This window comes from Notamacropus eugenii, chromosome 7 (assembly GCF_028372415.1).
Source record: "Notamacropus eugenii isolate mMacEug1 chromosome 7, mMacEug1.pri_v2, whole genome shotgun sequence".
In the NCBI taxonomy this organism is placed as follows: domain Eukaryota; kingdom Metazoa; phylum Chordata; class Mammalia; order Diprotodontia; family Macropodidae; genus Notamacropus; species Notamacropus eugenii.
In genome coordinates, this window is record NC_092878.1 from 65,480,193 (window position 1) to 65,502,912 (window position 22,720).

The 22,720-nt window shown below is 38.8% G+C and overlaps 1 protein-coding gene across 13 annotated transcripts in view; it reads right to left on the reverse strand.

Annotated features, from left to right (window-relative positions):
- Positions 1 to 22,720, reverse strand: part of CEP128 (centrosomal protein 128) — a 559,633-nt gene that overhangs the window by 374,877 nt on the left and 162,036 nt on the right. For all 13 annotated transcript variants that reach the window (XM_072623250.1, XM_072623249.1, XM_072623247.1 and 10 more), the window contains one exon: positions 754 to 1,404. In XM_072623250.1, coding sequence (XP_072479351.1) covers positions 754 to 1,404 — 651 coding nt within the window. The remainder of the gene's footprint in view (positions 1 to 753; positions 1,405 to 22,720) is intronic.

A 22,720-nucleotide genomic window follows, 5' to 3' on the forward strand; every position in this document is an offset into this window, starting at 1 on the left:
AGACATCTTCCTCCTGAATCACACAGAATTGTGGGACATGACAAAGTGTTTCATGACTTTTGTATACATTTAAACTTTCATTGTACACAAAATGCATAGTAGCCACTGCCTGTCAGAGAATTACTCATTTTAAAAAGGCTTTATAATAAGAGGAACAATTAAAAAGTAACTTCTGTAAATTAATCACCCTAATGAGATTTGTGATCTGAAATAGTTCTCCAACATGTCAAAGATGCTATAACTATCATTCTTTGCAAGTATCTTAATCAATGAGATATGACAATCTCACAATAAAGCCTTTACACAGCAACATGCTGAATGCTAAAACTCAAAATGAGCTTATTCTGGTTATTTCTTCAACAAAGCCTAAAGGCTGACTTCTTATGGTTACTACCACATGAATAAGGAATATAGATATAGGGGTTATGAACTTGGCAAGTCTTTGACGTTTTTCACTTAAGAAGTCATAAATGTTGAATGAGGACACATTTGAGGTTCCCACTCTCACTGTCATCTCTAAAGTACTGAAATAGCTAAGCATCCTTTTTTAAGGGTTTCTGTATTCTGCAGAAGGTGTTCTCAAGTGGCTGCTATAACTCATTTTAACTCTAGCTGAAAAGACAAGAATAAGCCCTCTTGACTGGTAGTTTTATCTTTTCTTCAGTGTCTAAAACAGAGAATGATCTCTGAAAGTTTACATTTTATAGAAAAAAAAATCATACTAGAATCATCCCACTAATTCTGCACCAGTACCTTCAGGGATCTGATGAGGCTCTCAACTTCACTCTGTTCCTGTTTAAACTGCAGCTTCAGCTCTTGGATACTGCGATCATGTTTGGCTTTCATGTTCTGTAATTCTGTCCGGAGATCTTCCAGTTCTCTCTGGTGCACATCTCGTTCTACTTTTAACTGCCTGATGATTGTACTTGTTTCCTCCTGGTTAGATCCCTCCATTTTCTTGAGATGAGACAGGTTTTTAAGTGCCTCCTTCTTGGCCCGCTCTTCTTCAGCCACTTTGCTAGCAAGATCTGCTCGAGATGAACTGAGGTCCTTGATGGTCTCTTGGAACTCCAAGAGTTTTTCCTTGTCTTTTTCTCGGGAAATTTTTATGTCAGCAATTTCCTTCTCGAGGTGCTCTTTTTCAGTAGTCATCTGGTTATGTACCCTACTGTGTTTTTGCAATTCATTTTCCAATTGATGGACAGTGTCTCTGAGGGTCCTGACTTCCTGCTCCAGGTCCATCTGCAGACACTTCATTTCACTAAGTTTTCTCTCCTTACAATGAAGCTCCTCTTCTTGATTAGCACGTTTGGTTATGATGTCATTCAGCTCCTGTCGAAGACTTTCAATCCGGCATGAAGCTAAGTGAAGCTGACCCTTCAAGTCATCTTTCTCTTTCAGCATCTAGCAGATTAAAAACAAAGAAAAGTATTATAAAATTTGTTTAAAATTTTTTATATGGGCTGTTACAACAAAAGTAAATATATTCCCAGAGCAATAAATAAGCTTTACATAACAAGCATTACAAAAATGCTTTAGACCTCTCCCCTCCCACCACACAATTTTATGATCAGTACTTAAGTTTTGATAAAAATGAGAGAAATGCACAACTAATAGATTCAGCCATAGCCTGATACTAGTGGTCAATGAAACTGGGAAAGGTATATGAATCATATTCACTGAGCAAACAAACAAATCTCTTTAATTAGAACTCTGTTAACTTGGGTTCTGTGAAAATTTTCAACAGCAGTTAGGCTACAGTTTATCTATAATTTTTCATAGATTCTGTGTTAAAGAAATTAATAACATAAACAAGATTTCTAGCTCATTGTTAATATTTTTAAAACTTTTAAAATCAACTGAAAGCACCTTTTTTATTTTCTAACTTTTAATATAGTATTTATTTTTTCCAATTATATATAAAGACATTCATTTTTTAATAATTTTGAATTCCAAATGTCTTCCCTCAGTCTTGTGTCCCTCCCTAAAAAGGTAAGAATTTTAAATAGGTTATATATGTGCAATCATGTAAAGCATATTTCCATATTAATCATCTTGTGAAAGAAGAAACAGAAGGAAAAAAAAAACACAAAAAAGATAAAGCTAGTGAAAATAGTATGCTTCAGTATACATTCAGGCTCTATCAGCTCTTTCCCTGCATATGGATAGCATTTTCATTATGAGTCCTTTTAAATTATCTTAGATCACTGTACTGTTAAAAAAAAGCTAAGCTATTCATAGTTGATCATCGCACCACATTGCTGTTCCTGTGTGTTTTCCTGGTTCTCCTCACTTCGTTTTGCATCCATTCATGTAAGTGTTTCCAAGTTTTTCTGAAATCTGCCTTGTTGTGACTTCTTATAGCACAATAATACTCCATCACAATCACATACTACCACGTGTTCAACTATTCCCCAACTGATGGGCATCCCTTCAATTTCTAATTTTTTGCTGCCACAGAAAGAGCTACTATGAACATGTAGGTCATTTTCCCTTTTTTATTATGATCTCTTTGGACTGCAGACCTAGTAATAATAGTATTGCTGGATCAAAGGTATACACAATTGGATTGCCCTTTGGGTTCAGCCCCAAATTGAAAAGCACCAATTTTTATGCAAAATAAAAATCTAGTCGCACATTTTAAAATTTATTATTTATTTACTTTTTGCATTTTTTTTCTATTTTAAATTTGGAGTTCCAAATTCCCTCTCTCCTTCCCATACCCTATCTCACCACTGAGAAAGGAAGCACTATGATAATAACTATACATGTGAAATCATGCAAAGAATATTTCCATATTAGTTATTTTTTTTAAAAGCAAGAAAAATAAAGAAAGTGAGAAAATGCTACTTCAACTTGCACTGAAAATTCATCAGGTTTCTTTCTGGAGGTAGAGAGCACTTTTCAACACAGGCCCTTAGGAACTGTCTTGAATCACTGTATGGATCAAGAGGAGCCCAGCTCATCATTACAACATTGCTATTACTGTACACTGTACTTTGCCAGTTCTTCTCAATTCACTTTGCATCAGTTCAGATGAGTTTTCCTATAGTTTTTTTTTCTGAAACCATCCCCTCCCCATTTCTTATTCTGTAATAGTACACCATCATGATCACATACCATAACTGAAACATTCCCCCTTTGATAAGCATCCCCTCAACTTCCAATTCTTTGTCACAATAAAAAAGAGCTGGGATACAGAACCAGGAGAATGTTGTACAAAGTAACAGCCACACGGTGTGAGGACTAACTTTGATAGATTTTTCTCCTTTTAGCAATGCAGGACTCCAAGACAACTCCAAAGGACTCAGCACGGAAAATGCTGTCCACATTCAGAAAAAGAACTAGGGAGTCTGAATGCAGATTTAAGCTTATTATTTGTTCTTTCTCTTTTATTTTTCGTTTGTTTCTTCTTTCTCATGGTTTCTTTCATTGGTTCTAATTCTTCTTTACAACATGACTAATGTGAAAATAGGTTCAATATGAATGTATATGTAGAGTCTAGATCAAATTACACACCACCTTAGTGTGGGGGGAGAGGAAAAATGGGGAGAAAATTTGGAACTCAAAATCTTATTGAAGTGAATGCTGAAAATAAAAAATAAATTTTAAAAAAAATGCTAAATTTTAGTCATATTTGAATAAAAATAAACATTTTTGCCACATCAAAAAAAGAACTATATATATATTTTTTTTTAATTTAGCTTTTAACATTCATTTTCACAAAATTTTGGGTTACAAATTTTTCCCCTTTTCTCCCCTCCCCCCCCAAACGCTAAGCATTCTAATTGCCCCTATGACCAATCTGCTCTCTCTTCTATCATCCCTCTCTGCCCTTGTCTCTGTCTTCTCTTTTGTCCTGTAGGGCCAGATAGCTTTCTATACCCCTTTACCTGTATTTCTTATTTCCTAGTGGTAAGAACATTACAGTTGATCCTAACACTTTGAGTTCCAACTTCTTTAGCTCCCTCCCTCTCCACCCCTTCCCTTTGGAAGGCAAGCAATTCAATATAGGCCAAATCTGTGTAGTTTTGCAAATGACTTCCATAATAGTTGTGTTGTATAGGACTAACTATATTTCCCTCCATCCTATACTGTCCCCCATTACTTTTATTCTCTTTTGATCCTATCCCTCCCCATGAGTGTTGACCTCAAATTGCACTCTCCTCCCCATGCCCTCCCTTCTATCATCCCCCCCCACTCTGCTTATCCCCTTATCCTCCACTTTCCTGTATTGTAAGATAGGTTTTCATATCAAAATGAGTAGGCATTTTATTCTTTCCTTTAGTGGAATGTGATGAGAGTAGACTTCATGTTTTTCTCTCACCTCCCCTCTTTATCCCTCCACTAATGAGTCTTTTGCTTGCCTCTTTTATGAGAGATAATTTGCCCCATTCAATTCTCCCTTTCTCCTCCCAATATCTTTCTCTCTCACTGCTTGATTTCATTTTTTTTTTTAAGATATGATCCCATCCTCTTCAATTCACTCTGTGCACTCTGTCTCTATGTGTGTGTGCGTGTGTGCATGTGTGTGTGTGTAATCCCACCCAGTACCCAGATACTGAAATGTTTCAAGAGTTACAAATATTGTCTTTCCATGTAGGAATGTAAACAGTTCAACTTTAGTAAGTCCCTTATGACTTCTCTTTGCTGTTCACCTTTTCATGGTTCTCTTCATTCTTGTGTTTGGAAGTCAAAATTTTCTTTTCAGCTCTGGTCTTTTCATCAAGAATGCTTGAAAATCCTCTATTTCACTGAAAGACCAATTTTTCCCCTGAAGTATTATACTCAGTTTTGCTGGGTAGGTGATTCTTGGTTTTAGTCCTAGTTCCTTTGACTTCTGGAATATCCTATTCCATGCCCTTCGATCCCTTAATGTAGAAGCTGCTAGATCTTGTGTTATCCTGATTGTATTTCCACAATACTTGAATTGTTTCTTTCTAGCTGCTTGCAATATTTTCTCTTTCACCTGGGAGTTCTGGAATTTGGCCACAATGTTCCTAGGAGTTTCTCTTTTTGGATCTCTTTCAGGCGGTGTTCTGTGGATTCCTTGAATATTTATTTTTCCCTCTGGTTCTAGAATCTCAGGGCAGTTTTCCTTGATAATTTCATGAAAGATGATGTCTAGGCTCTTTTTCTGATCATGGCTTTCAGGTAGGCCCATAATTTTTAAATTGTCTCTCCTGGCTCTATTTTCCAGGTCAGTTGTTTTTCCAATGAGATATTTCACATTATCTTCGATTTTTTCATTCTTTTGGTTTTGTTTTGTGATTTCTTGGTTTCTCATAAAGTCATTAGCCTCCATCTGTTCCATTCTAATTTTGAAAGAACTATTTTCTTCAGTGAGCTTTTGAATCTCCTTTTCCATTTGGCTAATTCTGCTTTTGAAAGCATTCTTCTCCTCATTGGCTTTTTGAACCTCTTTTGCCAATTGAGTTAGGCTAGTTTTCAAGGTGTTATTTTCTTCAACATTTTTTTGGGTCTCCTTTAGCAGGGAGCTGATTTGCTGTTCATGCTTTGACTTCATGTCTCTCATTTCTCTTCCCAGTTTTTCCTCCACCTCTCTAACTTGATTTTCAAAATTCTTTTTGAGCTCTTCCATGGCCTGTGCCCATTGAGTGGGCTGGGACACAGAAGCCTTGATTTCTGTGTCTTTGCCTGATGGTAAGCATTGTTCTTCCTCATCAGAAAGGAAGGGAGGAAATGCCTGTTCACCAAGAAAGTAACCTTCTATAGTCTTATTTCTTTTCCCTTTTCTGGGCATTTTCCCAGCCAGTGACTTGACCTCTGAATATTTTCCTCACACCCACCTCACCTCCTGATCCTCCCAGCCAGTGTTTGGGGTCTGAGATTCAAATGCTGCTTCCAGCCTCAGGGCTTTGGGCGGGGGCAGGGCTGCTATTCAGTGTGAGATTAAATTCAGATGCTCAGGTGAGGGCAGGGCTGCCTCTCAGGCTCAGTTCCCTCAGGGAGTTTATGCACAGACCTTCAACAATGGATCCAGGCTCCTGCCTGCTTGGAGAGCCCTGGTCTGCCGGTGCCCCTCAGCTTCTGTCTCCCGAGGGGGCCCGAGCCATGGGGGCACCCCACTCCCCCCTCGACCCGCCAAAGGGACTCTCTCACAGACCCCCGTCACCTGTGGGTGGAGGTACTTGTGCGGCCGCTGGAGATCCCGTCCCTGAAGCCCGCTCGGATCTGTTCCTCTCGGTGCCGCGGCCACGGCAGGGCTGTACTCAGCTCCCAGTCCCAGCGCCCAGTCCGCAGCACGAAGGACCTTTTACGAGAGGTTTGCAGGTCTCTCCGGAACAGAAATCTCCCTCGCTCCAATGTTCTGTGGCCTCTGGGTGCAGAATTCGCCGTGAGTTACTTCTTTGTAGTTGTTCTATGGGTTGTGGGTTCGGAGCTATGTGTATGTGCGTCTTCCTACTACGCCATCTTGGCTCCGCCCCTAAAGAACTATATTTTTATACACAGAAATCCTTTTTATTTTCCTTTAATCTCTTTGGGATATAGATCTAGTAGTGGTATGCAGGATCAAAGGGTATGTAGTTTTTATAGCCCTTTGGAAGTTTCAAAATATTCTCCAGAATGGCTATAACAGTTCGCTACTCCTCCAATAGTTTATTAATATACTATATATTAATATACTTCATCCCCCTCCAGCATTTGTCACTTCTCATAAATGTAAAATGATACTTCAGATCTGTTTTATTTTGTCTTTCACTAATAAATAATTTTTATATGACTAGACTTTTACAATTTCTTCTGCTGAAAATTACCTGTTTATAATCTTTGACAATTTCTCAACTGGCAAATGGCTCATTTTTATAAATTTGACTCATTTCTATACTCAGTATATACATACAGTTCTCATTTTACATAAATTTGTATTATGCACATTCGACTTTACATAAACAATTCTGAAAGAAAACAGCATTGCAAAAAAACCCTCCCTTAACCTTACTGTTTCTGTCTGTCTCTCTCTCTCCTCATCTCCCTCCCTCCCTCTATCGCTCTCTCCTTCTCTTCCTCCCTCTTTACCTCCTTCCCCCCATTCCTATGGTGAACCATTCTGCAGTCTCTTAACCACCCCCCAACAACAACAAAACCTCCAAGTGAAAACACAGGAAAAGTCTTAGAGAGAAACCACCACTGCCTCTGAATGAGGACTTAGCTTGAGACCTCCAGAACCAGTGACAAAGACCTTTGCTCCCTATCCACCTGTGTGTCCAGCCCCATGTATCTGCCTTCTACCTGTCCACTCTTGGTACCATATGTCTGCCCCCCAGGTCACAGTCCTCTTCTATCTGTGTTCCTATCTGGTCCCTACTTGCCTGCCCTCTTAGTTCTGGAGAGGTCCCTTTATGACTAACCCCAGCCCCCATGTGTTCCTCCTGTACCTGTTTCTCTTTCTCCAACCTCCTTGTATCTTTGAACCATGTGTTGGCCCCTTCCCTCCACAGGCCTGCAGCCAGCTTCCTTTTTGCCTCCCCACATCCCTACCTTCCTCACATTCACAGCAAATTCTTATTATCTAAAAATCACCTTACATTAAGTCTGTGGAACAGTCTAGTTATGTAAAGTGAGAATCACCTCTATTTGAGAAATAAGGACTTCATCAGAGAAACTAGCTATAAAAAAAATCTGATGTTAGTTCATTGTCTATAGCATCTTTAAGCAAAATGTAATTTTCCTAATCATTCCTTTTAATTAGGTCTATTTCTGCTTTTGTTTTGTCTGAGATGATTGCTACCACCGTTTCTTTGTTCTTTTTAGTTCAGCTGAAGCACAGCAGATTCTGCTCCAGCACTTTATTTTAACTCTGTGTGTGTCTTTCTGTTTCAAGTGTGTTTCTTGCAAATAACATATTATTAGATTCTGGTTCCTTATCCATTCTGTTTTATGAATAAGCTCATCCCATTTACATTCAGTTACGATTACTGTGTATTTTCCTCCATGCTTCTTTCATATGTTTTTCCTTCTCTCTTTTTGTCCTCTCTCCTCAAAAGTCTGGTTCTCTTAATACCCTCCTTTTTATCATCTCCTCCCCTCATCTCTTATTCCTTTCCCCTTTTATTTTCCTACTGAGTCAGACATTTATACCCAATTGAGACAGAGAGAGAGGGAGTGTGTGTATTCTTCTGTTTGAACCAATTCCAATCAATCACTCCCTGCCACCCTCCCTCCTTTTCCCCTCCACTGTAAAAGCTTTTCCTTGCACACCTCTTTTATGTGAGAAATTTTCCCCCACTCTAATTTTCCCTTTTCCTTTCTCCCAGTGCATGTCTTTCTCACCCCTTCAATTTTTTCATAAATCATTTCATTCTGGCTTGTATAAAACCTTTTTAAACCCTCTTAATAAGGATAAAGTTCTTATAGGAATGTAAATGGTTTAGCTTTATTAAGATTCTTATGATTACCCTTTCATGTTTACCTTTTTATGCTTCTCTTGAGTAATGGATTGGAATGTCAGATTTTCTATTCAGCTCTGGCCTTTTCAACTTGAAAGTCCTCTATTTCATCAAATATCTATTTTTCCCCTAAAGGATTATACTCAGTTTTTCTGGGTAGGTTATTCTTGGTTGTAATCCTAACTCCTTTGCCTTCTGGAATGCCGTATTCCAAAACCTACAGTCTTTTAACAGGGAAGCCACTAAATCTTGAGTGATCCTGATTGTGGCTCCACAAGACCTGAATTGCTTCTTTGTGGTTGCTTAAAGTATTTTCTCTGTGACCAGGAAACTCTGGAATTTTGTTATCAAATTCCCAGAAGTTTTCACTGAAATTTTCATCTCTTTCAGGAGGTATTCAACAGGTCTAAGATATCAAAGAAATTTTCCTTTAGAATTTTTTTAAATATGAGAGGCTTTTTTTTGATTACTGCTTTCAAGTAGTATAATAATTCTTAAATTATCTCTCCTTGATCTATGTTTGAGGTCACTTGTTTTTCCAATAAATACTTCACATTTTCTTCTATTTTTTTCTTTCTTTTGATTTTGTTTTATTGTTTCTTGATGTCTCATAGAATCATTCACTTCCAATCACTTAATTCTAATTTTTAAGGAATTACTTTCTTCAGTGAGCATTTGCACCTCTTTTTCCATTTGACCAATTCTGCTTTTTTAAAGAGTTATCTTTAGTGAATTTTTATAATTTCTTTTTTATTTTACCATTTGGCCAATTCTGCTTTTTAAGGACTCCTTTTTCTTCAGTGAATCGCTGTACCTCTTTTACCACTGGACAAATACATTTTTAAGGTATTTTCTTCAGAATTTTTTGTGTCTCTTTTAACAAGCTGTTAATTTTCTGTTCATAATTTTCTTGCATTAATCTCATTTCTTTTCTCAATTTTTCCTCTTCAACTTGAATTTCTACCTTTAAGTCTTCCAGGAGTTCTTGTTTGGCTTGGGTCCAATTAGCATTTTTCTTTGAGGCTTTGTTTGTAGTTATTTTCACAATTTAATTGGGTTACCTCTAATCTATCATCCTGGCTCCACCCTCTCCCTAATAGTACATTATTAACTAAGCACTATAGCAGGTCCCAGAAGTACGAATGTACTGAGTTGAGGAAGGTTTAGTTTATATCCTTACTGTCTACAAAAGCTACTGTTAGTTATGCATTTAATCCTTTCTTAGATGAGGAAACTACAAAAAGAAAATTAGCCCATATCTTCTAGTTTTGTGGGAGAATTTGATGATGCCAGACTCAAAATTATTGTACAAAACTAGCATGACTTCCCAATGTCATCTGGTAAAATTTGAAGATACAGGAACTAGCTTAGCAACAAATTTCAAACACACTTAGAATACAGTCATTCAGATAACTGATTATAAGTCATTTTTAATCACAAAACTATCTATAAGCATGTGCCTTCAAAAAGAAACTAAGTGCCAGAAGATTGTATCTGATTTGTACAGAGTGAGTATTTCATAGTGAGTTTTTCATTCCTTCATTCAAGGGGGGAGGACATTATTATTTTTATCTTTCAGCCAAACGCAATCCAAAACCTCATTTTATGCAATACTTGGTCATCTTGAAAAGCAGTGATTACTATAAGTTTTTGTAAAAAAGAAAGCAATTCCATTATGCACTGAATTCTATCTGCTGTAGCAGAAGATATAGAGAAATCCTACAAAGACCTGAATAAGACCTTCCAAATTAAATCACCATATACTTCAATACTCAGAAATTTTAAGAAAAAAGTAGAAGGTGGGGACAAGCAAGGACAATGAAAAATATGGGTCAGGGTTAAGAAATGAGAAAGAACAAGGGATTATAGATTGCTCAGAAACTTTATATCTAGAGACCATAATCATTTTCTCCCAGAAAAAATTCATAAGGTATTAGACATGGAAAGCAATGAATAATATCACAAAAACGAAATTAATTTTATTTTTATAGGAAATAACCTCTTACTCAAATGAGATTCATTCCTTGACAGGAAGAGAAAGTGGAATTGGAAGTGAGAAAAGAGGAGGAGGATGACACATTTATTTAACTATGTAAGGTTTATAGAACGCTTGATAAACATGATCTAATTTTATCCTCACAATAGCCCTAGGAGGTAGGTACCATTATTACCCCATTTTATGGATGAGGAAACTAAGGCAGAAAGAAATCAAATGATTTACCAAAAGTTACGTAGTAAGTGTTTAAGACAGGATGTGAACTCAGGTCATCTTGAATCCAGGACTAGCACTCTATCCACTGATCAAAATTAGGATCATAAATTTTGAGCAGGAAGGGACATTAGAGACCATCAAGTTCAACTCTCATTTTACAGATGAGAAATCTAAGATTATACAGGGAAATTAAGTGACTTGCCTAGGCTTAACACCCAGTGAGTGAGGTAGCATTTAAACTCAGATCTTTTTTAATGCACAGCCAATACTCTATTCATTTCGCCACTTTGCTGCCTGCTCATTATGGATATCTTTTTCTAGCTAGCATCCAATGAGCAACCTAAGGATTACTAAAAAATTAGGAACCTAAAGTTCTTCACTCCACTAGCTGGCCCATTTCTTCATATTCACAATTCTAGAAAGCTCTCTGAGCTCCTGAAGAGGATCAAGAATTGCCCTTTCCATAGCCTCTGTGTGCCTTGTACCAAAGAGGTTTAACCAGAGTCCATATTCCTTCAATATTTTTTAAACAACCCCCAAATTCCAGTCCCTCTAGAAGGGGGACTACAGCTGGTGGGCTTGGAGATCACTATCATCCCGAGGGACAAAAATTATGCAAATTCAACCAATGACAGCTTACAGTATTATCTTCAGAGCTTGATACTTAGAGACATACCCTACGTACATGCTGGGGATGGAAGCTCAATTCCGTGTGGGCGGTCTCAGGCGGGTAAAGGTGGGAACTTCTAAATCTTAGAGCTCTCACAAGGCCCCCCATAATAACAACAGGGAATCGAGGAGGAGACCGAGCTTTCTTGTGTATTTCCGCCTCTTCCCGTGAGATACGTGATGGGAGGAGCATCCCCGCTCTCGAGGCTGTCCCGGATCTGGGCACACCTATTTGTTACCTAACAGGCTCGGTATTGACGTGCAAACTACGCGACAGGAGAGCTTAAGTAGGGTCAGGAAAGCCTGAAAGTGCTCTTGGGCGGAGGGGCCACGTGTGTGGACAGAAGGCTCCGCTTTTCCTCTCTCCGCTCTTCCCTCCCCCTCTCTCCCCACTTACACTTCTACTTCCAATCTCTTATTGTAAGATCTTTGCCTCCTTGGGAGATTCTTCGCTCCCTCCTAAGGAAGAATTCCCCTGCACTTGTAACCAGAACCCTGAAATAAAGCTCAACCCTTGTTCGACTCTGATAGGTCTCTTCTCTCATACGATTATCCGGTTTGGCCAGCCGAAGACCTCCGATAGAGGTAAGGTAAGACTCGGGTAGCCCTCAGGCCTCTAGGCCTGGCACGTACACATCTGTCTATAATTCAATAATCCATACACAAGAACAAGAGAATCAAAGTACAAAAACATTCAACTACTGTTTGAAGCATATAAAGCACTCAGGACATGCTGGCTGAAAACGAATGCCCTTATTAAGCAACTATCATGTGCCAGGCACACTGGGAGAAGAGGTGGGGATACAAAAAGAGGCAAAAGACAGTCCCTAGCTTCAAGGAACTTACAGTGTAACAGGGAAGTCAACATGCAAACAAATACATGCAAAGCAAGCAATATATAGTCTAAATAGGAAACAACAGAGAGGAGGCACTAAAACTAAGGTCTGGGGAAGACTTCCAGGGAAAGATGAGATTTTAGTCGAGACTTAAACAAAACCAGGGAGGTCAGGAGGTGGGGAGAAGGGAGAGCATTCCAAGCACAGGAGTCAGCCAGAGGAAATTAAGAGAGCCAAGATACAGAGTGTCTTGAACATCCAGGAGGCCACTATCACTGCATCTAAGAGTATGTGTTGAAGAGTAAGGTGTAAGAGAACTGGAAAGGTAAGAGAGGGCAAGATTATGAAGAGTTTTAAATTTCACGGAATTCTGAATATGATCCCAGAGGCAATAAGGAGCCATTGGAATTTATTGAGTAGAAGGGTGACGCGATCAGATTTGTGATTTAGGAAAATCACTTTAGTGACTGGATGGAGGATGAATTGGAAATGAGAAAAACTTCAAGCAGGAAAACCCACCAGTAGGCTATTGCAATAATTCAAGGGTGAGGTGATCAGAGCCTGTCCTAGTGTGGTAGCAGTGTTAGAAAAAGGGGCACTTTGGAGAGATGTTGCAAAGGTAAAATTTACAGGACTTGGCAATAAACTGTATATGAAGAGTGAGAGATAATGAAGAGTCCAAGATGGTTTCTAGGGTATGACCATAAGGGACTGGGAGAATGGCGTTGTCCTATACAATAATAGGGAAGATGGGAGCTGGGGAGAGTTTAGGAGTAAAGTAGAGGGAGTGTTAGTGCATGATTTTCTGTTTGCAGATGACTGTGCACTCCATGCAGCCTCTGAAGCTGAGATGCAACAAAGTATGGATCATTTCTCTTCTGCTTGTGCTAATTCTGACCTAACAATTAACACCAAGGAAATAGAGGTTCTCCATCAGTCACCACCACACCATCAATATGTGGAACCATCAATTACAGCAAATGGAAAAGTTCTGAATACTGTGTATAAGTTCACTTTCCTTGGCAGTATACTTTCCAGGGATGTACACATTATAATAAGGTTGACCAACACATTGCCAGAGAGATATTTAGACTGACTACCAGACTAAAGATCTACAGAGCTATTATGCTGACCTCATTCTTCTATGCCTGTAAAACCTAGACAGTATACTAGCACCATTCCAAGAAACTGAATTGCTTCCATTTGAATTATCTTAGGAAAATTCTAAAGATCAAAGATGATATAACAAGATAAGGTACTGGACACTGAGGTCCTTTCTCAAACTAAACTGCAAAACATTCAAATCCTACTTCAGAAAGCACAACTCCAATGAGCTAGGCACATTGTTTGAATGTCAAACATATACTTGCCTAGAAAAGACTATTTTATGGAGAATTCACACAAGGCAAGCACTCATACGGGGGTCAAAAGAAGTGATACAAGGATACTCTCAAGATCTCTCTGAAGAACTTTAGAATTGATTGCATGACATGGGAAACACTGGCATAGGATCACCCAGTACAGCATGCCCTTATTAAAAAAAAGGTGTGCTCTATGAGCAAAGCAGAATTAAAGTAGCCCAAAAGAAACACAAGATGTGCAAATTGAGAGAATTCACCCCAAATATTCCCATGGACTATCTGTACCCGACCTGTGGCAGAACATTCCAAGCTTGTTTCGGTCTAATCAGCCAGTCAGACACACTGTAAACTGACTACCACATACTAGTGTCATTTCAGTCCTCTTTAAGAATGAAGAACAACAACCATACCATACAACCATACAACCAGGGATGTACACGTAGATGATGAGGTTGACACATGCAACAACGATGACAAGAGTAGAAAGAAACAGAAAAAAGAGCCCAGGAAAGAACCCTGAAGGACATCTCAGGTTAGAAGATAGAATCTAGAAAAGTTAGAGATCATTATTAACTCAGAGAAGGTTCAGTGAAATGATATGCTGAGAAGCTGGACTATAAGCAGTTAAGAGAGTAAGAAGAAAAATAGTGAAGGGATCTATTATAGATGATCTTTTCAAGGAGGTTGGCCACTAAGGGCAAAAGTGATATAGGACAATAATTAGCAGAGAAGGAAGGTCAAGTGATGGTGTTTTCAGAATAGGGGAGACATATGGATGTTTGTAGGCAGAAGGTTGACCTAAAGCAACCCTAAATCAGTAGCCAAAAAAAGGCTGAAAATAAGTCAAAGGGGAGATGACAGAGGGAAATGGAACGGGATAACTTGAACAAGCAAAGAGGTCAGCCTTGGTAAGAAGAAAGGCTACTTCTTCACATGAGATAGGAGAGAAGAAACAGATAGCTGCACATGAGCTAGGTGAGGACCCAGAGGAGGGAAGAGGGAGCTCGTGGAGAATAATCCCAATTTTTGTACTACAAAAAGGGAAGCAATGTTCTCAAATGAGAAAGTAGGGAAAGGGAGAAACCTGGGAGGTGTGAGAAGAGATGAAAAAGTTTCTGAACCTTTTCCAAGAGAAAAGGAGACTCTGCAGAGAGTAGTGAGGGCCCAGTTGAAGTTGCTTAACACAAACTTGCAGGTGACCCAGTCGGAATGGATAGAAGTGAAGGCAGCAAACAATGGGAGTGATCCAAAGCTGAAGCTTTACTGGGTATAATCATCCATACAAGGGCATTAGAGATTCAAGAGAGGAACATAATGTTGAGTTCAACCGATTCAAGAAGATGTCAAGATGGAGAGAGGGGGAGATAGTATAGTACCAGTACAGGGGAGAAGGCTTGGGAGAGAGCTGAAGAGTCAAAGGATTGAAGTTACTAGGCAGACAAAGAGATTTTCTAAGGGAAGACAGAAAGAGAGGTGAAAACCCAATAGGTTATAGCTGGATGAGATTTTGGAACTCCTAAACATAGAGGTAGTACATTAAGTAAAACAAACAATATAATGAACTTATCTGAAAGTAAAAGCAACATTCCACATCTCTAGGACACCACCAGAATTTTATTTTTAACTAACAAATCTATTTTCTCACCTTATCACCCCCTCAGGAGAAAAAAGAGAAAATAAAACCAAATTTCTTCTTGCAAATATTCAGTCAAGCAAAACATATTCCCACATTGGCTATATACAAAAAAATACATGTCTCATTCAGAACCTTATGTATCAGCAGTCATGTAAAACATATTTCCATATTAGTCATGTTGTGAAAGAATATTTCACATTTGTCTCACCATTGATTTGTTCAGTTCTTGTAAGGTAACTATATTGTTCAAAACTCATAACTTTCAAAGCCATCAGTCTACAGTGGTGTTATTGTATACGTTGTTTTCAGTTCTGCTCAATTTCATTCTTCATCAGTTCAGAGAAGTCCTCGAAATTGTTTTTACAATATAGAAAGAACAGTCTAAACTTTTTCTGGAACTGATCGATTCACTCTATATCACTTCTTATAAGTCTTTCCATAAGTTGTGAGCTGCTCCAACTATTCTTCAGAGCAATTTGGAACTAAGGCCAAAGGGCAATCAAACTTATATGCCCTTTCATCCAGCAATACCATTACTAGGTCTGTATCCCAAACAGATCATGTAAAAGGAAAAAGAATCTGTCTATGACAGCTAAGAATTGGAAACTGAGGGGAATGCCCATCAGCTGGTGAATGGCTGAACAAGCTGTGGTAGATGAACATAACGGAATACTGCTGTGCTATAAGAAGCGATAAAACAGATTTTAGAAAAACTTGGAGAGACTTCCACGAATGGATGCTAAGTGAAGTAAGAAGAACCAGGAGAACAGGGTACACAGTAACAGCAACGTTCTGTAATACTCAACCATGACTGACAGCTCTTCACAGCAATATAATGATCTAAGACAATTCTAAAAGATTCATGACGGAAAACCTTATTCACACACAACCAGAGCAAGAACTGTGGAGTCTGAATGAAAAACTGAAGCAAACTATTTTCACTTTCCTTTTTGTGCATGTGTATGTGTGTGTTTCCCTTTGTTATGTTTCTTTCACAACATGACTAATATGGAAATATGTTTTACATGACTGCTGATATATCAGACTTCTTGCTGTCTTGGGGAAGAGTAAGGGGTGGGAGGAAGAGAGAAAAATTTGTAACTCAAAGTTTCATAGAAAATGAATGTTGAAAATTGTCTGGTACCAAAATGGATGACTGAGAAAGGAAGCCTCCGAATCCCTCCTAAATTCCCTTCCAAACAACTAGAAAACCATCTCAGAATTGATCTAGGAGCAGGGAAGCAGCTTACCACCATGGCAGGCAAGGTCTGTCTCACTAGAGTGAGAGTGGAAGGGAGGTCCAGTAGCAGCAGGAGCAGCCAGCCTCACAGCAGGGGGCCTGCAGCAAGGCTCCAAGCTGCAGAAAATCCACCAGTAAGGACCCCCTATCCTGCAAGCCAGCAGCCCCCAGGTAAGTGAGCAGTCCCAGTGCAGCAAGGCCTGAAACCAGCAAAAGCTATCAGGGAGGCTTGACCCTATTACTTGCCAGCAGTGAAGCCTAGCCCTGGTGCTGGCCAATATAAAGTCTCCACCCCTGGGGACTACCAGCAGAGAAGCCCTGGTTCCATAGCAACCCAGCAGTAAGGCCCTACCCCTGGGAATGACCAGCAACAAGACTTCTCCTCCAGAGCCAAACACCAGAGAGACTATTACCATAGGAACCCAGCAGCAAGACTGCAGCAGGTCAGCAGATAAAACCTATACCTTGGGAGGACAAGAGGGAGGCCCTAACCTTAATATAAGCAAGAAAGGAAGCCTACCCTTCAGAGAAAGCAATCAGCTAAGCCTTGAGGCCCAGTGAAAGCCAGTAGTAAGACCCAGAGCCCCAGCACAAAAGGCTTGTGAGAGTGCAGGACCAGAGCCCAACTCTTACATAAAAACACAAAGGCACCAACAGGGGAATAAAAGGCAGAAAAAAGTGAGCAAAAAAAGAGCTTAACGACAGAAAGTTACTATGGTGACAGAGAAGCTCAAGGCATAAACTTAGAAGAGGACAATATTGTCAAAGTGACTATATGTGAAATTTCAAAGAAAAATGTAACTTGGCCCAAAAACAATTCATAAAAGAGCTTAAAAAGGATTTTAAAAAGCAAATTGGAGAAGTAAAAGAAAAACTGGGAAAAGAAATGAGAATGATGCAAGAGAATCACGAAAAAAGAGTCAATACCAGGAAAAATTTCATGTAAAAATTAACTGAGGAAAATAACTACCTAAAAAAGGGAACTACCAAATGGAATAGGAAGTACAAAAGCTCACTGAAGAAAACAATTCCTTAAAAATTAGAACTGAACAAGTGGAAACTAATGACTTTTATGAAACATCACAATATGATCAAACAATTTAAAGACTAAAAAAAATGGAAGAAAATGCAAAATGTCTCACTGGAAAAAGAACTGACCTAGAAAACAGATTCAGGAGAGATAACAAGAATAATTGGAATACCTGAAAGCCATGATCAAAAAAAACAAACAAATAAACAAAACCTGGACACCTTTCAAGAAATTATCAAAGAAAACTGCCTTAATAAATTGGAACTGGAGGGGAAAATAGAAATTTAATGAATGCAAAGATCACTGCCTGAAAGAGATCCCAAAATGAAAACTGCCAGGAACACCACAGTCAAATTCCATAGCTCATATATCAAGGAGAAAGTATTGCAAGCAGACAGAAAGAAACAATTCAAAGATAACAGAGCCACAGTGAAGATTACACAGGATTTGGCACCTTCCATACTAAAGAACTAGAGGGCTTAGAATATGATATACTGGGAGACAAAGGAGTTAGGGTTACAACAAAAAAATCACCTACTCAGCAAAACTGAAAATTTACTTTCAAGAGAAAAAAGTGGATATTTGATGAAATAAAAGGCTTTCAAGCATTTCTAATTAAAAGACCAGAGTTGAATAAAAAATTTAACCTCCAAATACAAAGGGAAACATAAAAAGGCAAAAAAGAAACAAGAAAAGAAAACATAAGAAATCCAGTAACATTAAACTGTTTATATTTCTATATGGCAAAATAATATTTGTAAATCTTAACAATTTAATTAGTATAAGAGCAATTAAAAGGATGGGTGTGGATATAAGGTGATTTTGATGGCATGATATTCCTTCCAAAAAAAATAAAATAAAATAAAGCAGGTAGAAAGAAAATTACACTTCAAGAAGGAGGGGGGAGATTGAATGGGGCAAAATATCCCACATAAAAGAGACATGAAAGAGCTATTATAATGGAGGAGAAGATGGGGAAGAGGATGAAGAGGCAAAGCTTACACCTTACTCTCATCAAAATTGGCTCATAGAGAGAATAACATACACACTCAGTTGGATATAGTAATTCATCTTACCCTATAAGGAAGGAAAAAGGGACAAAGATAATAGAAGGTGAAGGAGGGACTGATAAAAGAGAGGAAATATTGGGGAAGACAGTGATCAGAAATAAAACACTTATGAGAAGGGATAAAGTGGGAGGTGAGAAAGAGGGGAAAAAACAAGTGAAATATGGCATAGGGCAAATACCAGTTAGTTATCACAATTATTAATGTAAATGGTATGAATTCACCCATAAAATGGAAGTGGGCAGCAAAATGGGTTGTTTACAATTTGAAGAACAGAAATACACAGGGTAAAGGTAAGGGGCTACAGCTGAATCTATTATGCTTCAGCTGAAGCAAAGAAAGCAGGAGTAGCAATCTTGATCTCAGACAAAGCAAAAGCAAAAATAGATCTAATTAAAAAAGAAAAGGAAACTACATCTTGCTAAAAGGCATCACAGACAATGAAGTTATATCAATACGTAATATATGCACCAAATGGCATAGCATCTAAATTTCTGAAGGAGAAGCTGAATGAATTACAGGAGACAATAGATAATAAAACTATACTAAGAAGCACCTCAACTTTCCCCTCTCAGAACTAGATAAATCTAACCAAAAAATAAATAAGAAAGAAGTTAAGGAGGTGAATAAAATTCTGGAAAAGTTAGACATTATAGATCTCTGGAGAAGACTTAATAAGGTTAGAAAAGAATATACCTTTTTCTCAGCAGTACATGGCACTTACACAAAAACTGACCATATATTAGGACATAAAATCCTCACAACCAAATGCAGAAAATCAGAAATATTAAATGCACTATTTTCCGATAATAATAAGATAAAAATTATATTGACTAAAGGACAATGGAAAGAGACATTAAAAATTAATTGGTAATTAAATAATCTAATGCCTAAAAAAACAAGTGGGTCAAAGGACAAAATATAGAAACAAGTGATAATTTCATTAACGAAAATGACAAGGAGACAACATACCAAAATTTGTGCAATGCCACCAAAGTAGCATGTATGGAAAAATTTACAATTGCTTACATCAATAAAACAGAGAAAAAGCAGATCAATGAACTGGGCATCTAACTAAAAAAACTAAGAAAAAGAACAAATTAACCCCTCCCCCCATTAAACATCAAATTGAAAATCCTGAAAATCAAAGGAGAGACTGATAAAATTGAAAGTATGAAAACCATTAACTTAGTAGCAAGAGATAGAAAAAAGAAAATCAATTTAAAATAAATGCAGACAATATAAAATACTTGGGCATCTACCTGCCAAGACAAACCCAGGAACTATATGAACACAACTATAAAACATTTTTCACACAAATAAAGTAAGACCTAAATAAGTGGAAAAATAAGAATTGCCCATGAGGGTCTACGCAATAAGCTAATATAATAAAAATGATAATTCTATCTAAATTAATCTATCAAAAATCAATTATATAGAGCTAGAAATAATAACAAAATTCCTCTGGAAGAAGAAAAGATCAAGGATATCAAGAGAGTCAATATTAAAAAATGTGAAAGAAGGTGGACTAGCCATGCCAGATCTCAGATTGTATTATAAGGTGGTAATTATCAAAACAATCTGGTACTGGCTAAGATATAAAGTGGTGGGTCAGTGGAACAGATGAAGTAACATTACAGTAAAATGATCATAGCAATGTAGTATATGATAAACCCAACATCCAAGCTTTTGGAACAAAAACTCATTATTTGACAAAAACTGCTGGGAAAACTGGAAAACAGTATGGCAGAAACTAGGTATAGACCAACAGCTCATAGCATATACCAAAATAAAATCAAAATGGCTAAATGATTTACACATAAAAGGGTGATACCATAAGCAAATTACAAGAGCATGGAATAGTTTATCTGTCAGATTTACAAATAAGGGAAGAATTTAGGACCAGAGAAGGTAAAGAGAGCATTATAAAATATAAAATAGACAATTTTGAGTATAAAAAATAAAAAAGTTTTTGCACAAACAAAACCAATGCAATTAACATTCTAAGGAAAGCAGAAAACTGTGGGGAAAGTTTTGCAACAAGTATCTCTGATAAAGGCCTCATTTCTCAGATACATAGAGAACTGAGTCAAATTTAAACTATACATCATTCCCCAGTTGAGAAATGGTCAAAGGATATAAACAGGCAGTTCTCAGACAAATAAAAGCTATCCATAATCATAAGAAAAAATGCTCTAAATAACTACTGATCAGAGAAAATGCAAATTAAAACAACTTTGAGGTACCACCTCACACCTATCAACTTGGTTAATATGACAAAAAAGGAAAATAATGGATGTTGGAGAAGATGTGGGAAAACGGGGACACTAATGTGCTGTTGATGGAGTGGTCAACCGATCCAACCATTCTACAGAGCATTTTGGAACTATTACCAAAGAGCCTTAAAACTGTGCATACCCTTTGATTCAACAGTACCATTTCTAGGTCTATATGCCAAAGACATCCAAAAAAAGGAGAAAAATCCTACATTTACAAAAATGCTTATAAGAAACTCTTTTTGTGGTGACTAAGAACTGGAAAATGAGGGGATGCCCATCAATTGGGGAATGGCTGAACAGATTATGGTATATGATTGTAAAGAAATATTATTTTGCCATAAGAAATAACAAGCAGGATGATTTCAGAAAAACCTGGAAAGACGTACATGAATTGATGCATAGTGAAGTGAAAAGAACCAGGAAAATGTTGTACACAGTAGCAGCAATATTGTTCGCTGAAGAACTGTGGATGACTTAGCTATTCTCAGCAACACGCTAATCTAAGACAATCCCAAAGGACTAATGAAGAAGCATGACTTTTCACCTCTGGAACAAGAACTGATATTGATTGAATACAGACTGAAATATGCTATTTTTCACTTTCTTTCATTTTTTTATTCAAATTTTCTTGTACAAAATGAATAATTTGGAAAGATTTTACATAACTGCACAAGTATAACCTGAATCTTATTGCTTACAATCTCAGGGTGGGCAGAGGAGAGGGAAAGAGGGATAGAATTTGGAACTCAAAATTTTAAATAAAAATGTTTTAAAAAATGAAAAGATAAAAGAAAATTGGAGGCGGAGCCAAGATGGCGAAGTAGAAAGACGCACATACACACAGCTCCGAGCCCACAAACCACAGAGCGGCTAGAGGGGACCAAGCCAGGGCAAATTCTGCACCCAGAGACCACGGAGTATTGGAGCGAGGGAGATTTCTGTTCCCGAGAGACCTGCGGACCTCTCGCGGGGGGACCTTCGCGCCGCGGACTGGGCGCCGGGACGGGGAGCAGAGTGCAATCCCGCCGCGGCCACGACACTGAGGGGAAGAGATCCGAGAGGGCTACGGGGACGGGATCTCCAGCAGCCACGCAGGTCCCCCCACCCACAGAGGGACCTGCAAACCTCTCGCAAAAGGTCCGTCGCGTTGCAGACGAGGTGCCCAGCCCGGACCTGCGGCGGCGGTGGCCGCGGCTCCAAAAGACACGGATCTGGGAGGGCTCCAGAGACGGGCTCTTCAGCAGCGGCACAAGCCCCCCCACCAACAGGTGACTGACGGGGGTAGGTGAGAGAGTCTCTTTGGCGGGTTGAGAGGGGAGTGGGGTGCTCCCATGGCTCGGGCCCCCCCAGGAGATGGAAGCTGAGAGGCAGCTGCAGACAGGGGCTCCCCAAACTGGCGGGAGCCTGGATCCATTGTGGAAGGTCTATGCATAAACCCCCTGAGGGAACTGAGCCAGAGAGGCGGCCCTGCCCATGACCTCAGCACCTGAACTTAATTTAACACTAAATAGCAGCCCTGCCCCCGCCAAAAACTCTAAGGCAGGAAGCAGCATTTGAATCTCAGTCCCCAAACGCTGGCTGGGAGGACCAGGAGGCGAGGTGGGTGTGAGGAGAACATTCAGAGGTCAGACCACTGGTTGGAAAAAATGCCAAGAAAAGGGAAAAGAAATAAAACTATTGAAGGGTATTTTAGCAGAGAAAAGACACTTCCTCCCTTCCTTTCTGATGGGGAGGAACAATACTTGCCATCAGGCAAAGACACAGAAATCAAGGATTCTGTGTCCCAGCCCACCCAATGGGTTCGGGCCATGGAAGAGCTCAAGAGGAATTTTGAAAATCAAGTTAGAGAGGTGGAGGAAAGACTGGGAAGGGAAATGAGAGGGATGAGGGAGAAGCATGAAAAACAGATCAGCTCCCTGCTAAAGGAGAACCAAAAAAATCTTGAAGAAATTGGCACCTTGAGAACTAGCCTAACTCAG